This window comes from Salvelinus sp. IW2-2015, unplaced genomic scaffold (genome assembly GCF_002910315.2).
Source record: "Salvelinus sp. IW2-2015 unplaced genomic scaffold, ASM291031v2 Un_scaffold2330, whole genome shotgun sequence".
Lineage (NCBI taxonomy): Eukaryota > Metazoa > Chordata > Actinopteri > Salmoniformes > Salmonidae > Salvelinus > Salvelinus sp. IW2-2015.
Genome location: NW_019943655.1, coordinates 37,066 through 44,354, shown reverse-complemented (window position 1 = coordinate 44,354; position 7,289 = coordinate 37,066). Strand labels below are relative to the sequence as shown.

The 7,289-nt window shown below is 45.0% G+C and overlaps 1 protein-coding gene across 1 annotated transcript in view; it reads left to right on the top strand.

The window, feature by feature from the left end:
• LOC112073649 (arf-GAP with Rho-GAP domain, ANK repeat and PH domain-containing protein 2) overlaps positions 1–7,289 on the top strand; it is a gene marked incomplete at its 3' end in the record, with an annotated part of 79,732 nt that overhangs the window by 42,451 nt on the left and 29,992 nt on the right. The window contains exon 9 of the mRNA XM_024140903.1: positions 6,052–6,172. Coding sequence (XP_023996671.1) covers positions 6,052–6,172 — 121 coding nt within the window. The remainder of the gene's footprint in view (positions 1–6,051; positions 6,173–7,289) is intronic.

Below are 7,289 nucleotides of genomic sequence, written 5' to 3'. Positions count from 1 at the left end.
TTTCCGGTTTTCTCTCACTTGTTCTTTCCTTATCTGTTTTGTCGATCTGTTCTCTCTTCACCTGTTTGTGCTCTACTGAACTTTCACTTTTAGGTGTTGTCATCTCTCATGTTCTTCTCTTTCCTGTGTTGTTCTCTCACTTGTTCTTCTTCTATCGTTTTCCCGTGTTGTTCTTTCACTTGTTCTTCTCTTTTCCTGTGTGTTCTCATCTAACTTGTCTTCTCTTTCCCTGTTGTTCTCTCACTTTGTTCTCTCTTTTACGTGTTGTTCTCTCACTTGTTCTTCTCTTTCCCGTGTTGTTCTCTCACTTGTTCTTCTCTTTCACTTCCCTGCTTGTTCTCCTCACTTGGTTCTTCTCTTTTCCGTGTCGTTCTCTCACTTTTTTCTCTTTCCCGTGTTGTTCTCTCACTTGTTCTTCTCTTTCCCGTGTTTGTTCTCTCACTTGTTCTTCTCTCTCTTTCCGTGTTGTCCTCTCACTTGTTCTTTCTCTTTCCCTTGTTGTTCATCACTATGTTCTGTTCTTACCTTCTCCACTTCTCAAGACGTTATTGTTTGGGATAACTGTAGTGACTGTTGTCATGTGCATATGTACTTACGTTTAGGCGTTGTGTGGTGAAAAGTTAGTAGTGTGAGAATCATAGTGTGTGTGTGTTGTGTCTTATTTGTCACATGCTTTCTAGGAAAGTCAATTAACACACCTCTATGAGCTGAAAGCCTTCAATGATAGAGAGATGTGCATTTGTGGGCACTGAAAAGAAAACCCCTCCTATAGAAAACACTTATCCTGTCAATCTAGTGTTCCAGCACCAAACCAACCCAGAACACAACCTGCAACACATCAGTGGGTAGTAATAGTGATGTCCGTCTAAGAAGCCAACGTGGTGTTGAATTACAGTTGGAAACTGCGTGCAAAATGCCCATTGAACAACAATTAGAGCGTCTGGATACTTCATTAGCCATGACTTTCACTTTTAGGTCTTAAGTGTGATTCTGTTTAAAATTATATAAAATAAAACAAACAAACGTAAGTGTATAAATGTTTTTTTGAAAAAAGAGGGAGTTAACACTACTTCATAAAAACTGTATACATGTACATTGAGATATATTATATTAATAGAACTGTAATTTTTTATTTCATTTATTTATTTATTTTACCGTATATATTTACCAGGTAAGTTGATTGAGAACACTTCTCCTATTATGCTAGCTTAAACGACTTTGGGGAATAGTTTACAGGGTAAGAGGAGGCCAAGGCGATGAATGCAGCCTAATTGTAAACTGCGGGATATTACGACCGTGACCGTGTTACAAGCCACGCCCCTTTATCACCACGCCCCTTACACCCTTTCCTATACCATGGTCATATCTTGTGAAACCACACAACCAATGACGCCTCAGATATAAGACACAGTGACATTACACCTGTCTTAGGAAATCCGCAGAGAGAGAGACAACACCTCCGCCCCTGATTTTTTCCGCATACTTAATAGGCTCGGCTTTTCCCGACACCTTCGCCCTTTAACAATCCCTCATTCCCTTTTTTACACACGCCCCTTGACTCTTACACCTTCCACCCTTGTAATTTCTCCCTTAGCCAGTATACTAACTACCTACAGACACCAGACGGTCAATCACTCCCCATCCCTTTGTGCCTCAAACACACTACACACACATACTCATCTTCCACACCACAATACCTATCTTTGAATAGTCTCCTCTCCCTGCTCCCTCTGCTTAGCGCTTTCTAAAACTGACACAGGAGACATTTCACGTGGTATCTCCATTACATCTGACCCTCTCGCTTACTCTTCCCCAACCGGGATTCCTATAGTTCTTCCTTCTCTATCTTCCCTTTCGAGTGGCCATAGTCCCCTGTTTCTTCCTCTTCCCCGTTCCAACACTCCTCCTTTCTCCGCGAAACTAGTACCCTGCCCTCATCTTCCCTCCTACTTCATCTATCCTCATGCTCCCTCCATCTCCTTCCCTTCTATAGTCTCTCTAAGCTTCACTCTATAGTTCTCCTCTAGTCTCGTATCACGTCAGAAGTTTGACGACCTAAATATATTCCTCTCGTACTCAGCCGAAAAGGGAGTTTCCCTCGGTTGATTGAGTCTACCTCTGAAGCACTTCCCTCTTACGTCGTATAGTTCTAGGAAACCCTCGTGGGACTCCTCTCAGCTTCCCTCTATAGTCTCCTCTAGGCTTCCCATAGCTGATGTGCTCCTACTAGCTTCCCTCTATTAGTCCATCTAGCTTCCCTATTATGTCTCCTCTGCATTCCCTCGTATTACTCTCTTCCTATAAGAAAGGATAGTAATAGATCAAACATTCCCCACCCGGACGGAGAACCGCTGGTCAAGCCGTACGTACTCTTCAACATCTGCCCATTACACACTGTCGCCTATTGCTCGATGAGTTCCTTCTAGTTCACCAGGCCTAGAGATGGCGCTATTCTAAAAATGATCAATCAACCCATGAAAAGTGTTCGAAGCCAGATCCTTCTTTTTCTACATTGTCTCTTTTTTCCCTCTCATTTTCTCCTTCTCTTCACTTAACTCTCTCTCATCTCTCTGTTCAATCATCTCTCTTTCAATCCACCTCTCTTTCTGTCTCAGTCCTTCTCTTTCTACTTATCTTGATATCCTCTCCCATCTCTTCATTCTCTCATCTCTCTTTCTCTCATCTCTGTTGGGAACATTCTGCTCAGTCTCATTTGCTTAGCCTCTCTCTTTTCTCCCTCTCAATGCTACAATACACTATATTTCTGCTGCATCTCATCTATCTCTCACATCCTCTTTCCACTTCCGCCGTCTACTGCGCCCGTCTACTTGATGATACAGATATCGAGCGTACTTGTCCTTACTGATACGAGTACGCAACGTAGTGTAAAAGTTGCAAGGTGCGACAATCCTCATGTCCGAGAAGAACAAGTGAGAGAACAACACGGGAAAGGAAAGAACAAGTGAGAGAACAACACGGGAAAGGAAAGAGAAGAACAAGTGAGAGAACAACACGGGAAAGAGAAGAACAAGTGAGAGAACAACACGGGAAAGGAAAGAGAAGGATGAGTAGAGCAGATGGCGGAGGAAGATCGAAGCGAGGGGGCGAGAGACGGAGGAAAGAACAAGTGCAGTGCAGGAGAGACGGAGCGAGCAGTGGCGTATAAGGTGTGTCCATTATCTTGACTGAGAGAGAGGAAGGCCTCGTTTCTTCCAAGGCATTCCCCTGGGCCTAGCTGTCAAAACACACTGCATCAGCTCACTGTTTGACCACAACTTCTGTTGATCTCTGAATCAACAGCCCCTTCCTCCCTTCCTCCCTCCATCATAGTATTTACAGATGATGCTCACGTCTTCTTCCACATGACGCAAAAAACGTCATTATAACAATGAATTTCATCTAAACCACATTATATTAATGCCGCTTAGTGCTGATAATTGAGTCGTTCGTTCCCACTTGCGTTTATATTCCCATCTCCCCATACTCCATCTAAATGAAGACAGAGAGGAAAAGGGTGAGAGAGAGAGAGAGAGAATCGGAGCAAAAGTGAGAAACACAGAGAGCAGGGGAGAACCAGAGAGAAGTAGAGGTAGAGAGAGCTTTATTAAAAGTTCAAAGTTCACAGCCCTATGGTGGCTCAGTGCTACTATACTACAGGAGAGGTGCTCTGTGTCAGTAATTAGGCTGGTTAAAATCCCACCTTCATTTGAGTGGAAAGACCTCTCTTAGGCGATTTTCTAACTGCGCGTCTTTCTTTTTCGTTCTGCGACCATCTTCTGGTAGGGCTGCAGGTACACTACATGGCCAAAAGTATGTGGACAACCCTTCAAATTAGTGGATTCGGCTATTTCAGCCACACCAGTAAGTGACAGGAGTATAAAATTGTGCACTCAGCCATGCAATCTCCTTAGACAAACATTGGTAGTAGAATGGTCCGTACGGAAGGGCTCAGTGACTTTCAACGTGACACCGTCATATGATGCCGCCTTCCCAACAATTCAGTTTGTCAAGTTTCTGCCCTGCTAGAGCTAGCCTGGTCAACTGTCAGTGCTGTTATTGTGACGTGGAAATGTCTAGGAGCAACAACGGCTCAGCCGTGAAGTGGTAGGCCACAAAAGCTCACTGAACGGGAATGCCGAGTGCTCGCTCTTTCTCTCTTTCTCTCTTTCTCTCTTTCTCTCTTTCTTTCTTTCCCCTTTTCTGTCTTTCTCTCTTTCTCTCTTTCTCTCTTTCTTTCTTTCCCCTTTTCTGTCTTTCTCTCTATCTCTCTTTCTCTCTTTCTCTCTTTCTCTCTTTCTCTCTTTCTCTCTCTCTCAAATTTGTCTACCTCACTCTCCCCAGAAAGCAGGAGTCCTTGGCTAATTCTTTACTGGGCTGTATGTGATAGGATCCAGAAATAGGGTTGGATGTCAGGTCACTAACTAAATTTAAAAAATGTCCAGAGGGAGTGAGTGAGGCGTCTGGTCACCCCTCCCACTCATTCTATCCCCTCTCCCCACACAGTTACACACACACACACACACACACACACACACACACACACACCACACACACACACACACACCACACAACACACACACACCACACACACACACACACACACACAACACACATCACACACACAATAAATTCTTTCCAGCTCACTAACACAAAAACACAACAATTACAATAAAAACCACCTACACACACACACGTGGAAAATATAGGCTCCAGTGATAGGGAGTATGGATGTCAGAGTCCACTAATTAATTAATAAACATCCAGAAAAAGGAGTGAGTGAGGTCTCCACTGGTTCTCCCACTATCACTTCATCCTCTCCCACCGTTACCCACCACTTAAACACGGCATAGCTCACCTCCTCCCCTGCACACCACTACAATACAGTTCATAGTCAGAGATCAGTAACCGCTATTTGGGTGGGTGGGGGGGAGTGGAGAGAGAGAGAGTAGAAGAGAGAGAGAGAGAGAAGGTGCGGAGAGGGAGGAGAGAAGAGGAGAAGAGAGAGAGAGAGAGAGAGGAACGATGAGAGACGAAGGAGAGATGAAGAGAGAGAGAGAGAGAGATGAGAGAGGAGAGAGAGAGAGAGAGAGAGAGAGAGAGAGAAGGCCGACTGGTGTGTTTGTATCCAGTGTACTTGGATATGATAATTAACATTATTGATATGAATAATGCAAAGATGTGGATGTCCCTTTCTATTCCGCTACAACAGAAATAATGTCCTCTAATTCACTGTGAGAACATTTATGGTGCATTACGGACTTCCTGTTTCTCCCACCAAACACTGCCTTTCATGCTTTTTGTTGGAGATTCTAATTTTATACCCAAAAGTGGGAAGTTGGAGTTAGGCTAGGGGGAGGCATTATGGACTTCATAGCCCTCACAGTAGTTAATAAGCTAGTTCTTTCAGCATCACTTTCCATACTCTACAGTGAGTTCCGTGAATGTTGTCTAGTACGTCATCAACATCATACTCTACCAGTGAGTGTGAATATGTAGCTAGTTAGCATCAACTTCATACTCTACAGTGAGTGTGAATGTTAGCTAGTTAGCATCAACTTCATACTCTACAGTGAGTGGGAATGTTAGCTAGTTAGCTAGTTAGCATCAACTTCATACTCTACAGTGAGATGGCATTTTAACGTTTTGGATAGTTGTCTGGTTTGTCACAGTGTGTTTTTCGACTTGGTTTCTGTCCATGTAGCAATGTGACCCAATACATTCCGTGTCGTTGTCTTGGGACACCAGCGAATGAGGGTCACAGATGCCTCCAGGGCATCATGCTCATTATTTGCCTGTTGTGCTGTTTTGGAGTGTGGGGTAATTAAATCCCTGTTCAGCCAACAAACACTTCAGACCTACTAGTGTGGTTATATAAATATGGGACACTTTTGTTTTAAGGTTTCTACCACGCCCAGAGAATACTTTGCTATGTGTTTGTATCATGTGGGAGTGTGTGTGTGTGTGTGTGTGTGTGTGTGTGTGTGTGTGTGTGCACCTTAACGTCCCACTATGCTTTTCCTGAAGCCTCTTTGTCTCGGTTGTTTCCTACAGGAGATGTACTCTAAAGGCCTGATCCCGTGCAGTGTGATGAAAGATGTGCGAGGGCAGGGGGACAACCGCTTCGAAGTGGTCACCTCCCTCAGAACCTTCGTGTTTCGTCTGGAGAGGGAAGGTAAAAAGGAGCGCCCCTTACACCTCACCCCTTACACCACGCCCCTTACACCACGCCCCTTACACCACGCCCCTTACACCTCATCCCTTACACCTCGCCCCTTACATCTCGTCCCTTACACCTCGCCCCTTACACCTCATCCCTTACACCTCGCCCCTTACATCTTACACCTTCCACCCTGTATCTTCCCTCTATACTCTCCTGTATCTTCCCTCTATAGTCTCCTCTCCTCTCCCTCTGTTCTCTCCTCTCCCTCTATCTTCCCTCTATAGTCTCCTCTATCTTCCCTCTATAGTCTCCTCTCCTCTCCCCTCCATCTCCTTCCCATTATACTCTCCTCTATCTTCCCTCTATAGTCTCCTCTCCCCTCCATCTCCTTCCCTCTATAGTCTCCTCTAGCTTCCCTCTATAGTCTCCTCTAGCTTCCCTATATAGTCTCCTCTACGAGAAAGCTAGAGGAGACTTAAGGAGCTGGGAGACTTAAGAGTGAGGAGCTAATAGAGGAAGGAGAGACATTGGAGTAGAGGAGATAAGAGGAGCTTAGAGGATAGAGCTGAGAATAGAGGGAGCTAAAGGAGACTTAGGGAGGATCGGAGGGGAGGGAGACTATAGAGGGAAGATAGAGGAGAGTATAATGGGAAGGAGATGGAGGGAGAGGAAGGAGACCTATAGAGGAAGATTAAGGAGACTATAGAGGGAAGATAGAGGGAGAGAGAGAACAGAGGAGAGGATGAGGAGACTATAGAGGGAAGCATATCAGGAGGTATAGAGGGACAAGATACAGGTGGAAGTTGTAAGATGTAAGGGGGAGGTGTAAGGTGATGAGGGTAAGGGCGAGGTGTAAGGACGAGATGTAAAGGGAGCGAGGTGTTAAGGGATATGAGGTGTAAGGGCGTGGTGTAAGGGCGTGTGTAGGGGCGTGGTGTACAGGGTAGGTGTAAGGGGCGCTACCTTTTACCTTCCCTCTCCCAGACGAAACACGAAGGTTTCTGAGGAGGTGACCACTTCGAAGCGGTTGTCCCCTGCCCTCGCACATCTTTTTCATCACAACTGCAGCGGTCAGGCCTTTAAGTACATCATCCTTAGGAAACAACGAGACAAGAGGCTTCAGGAAAAG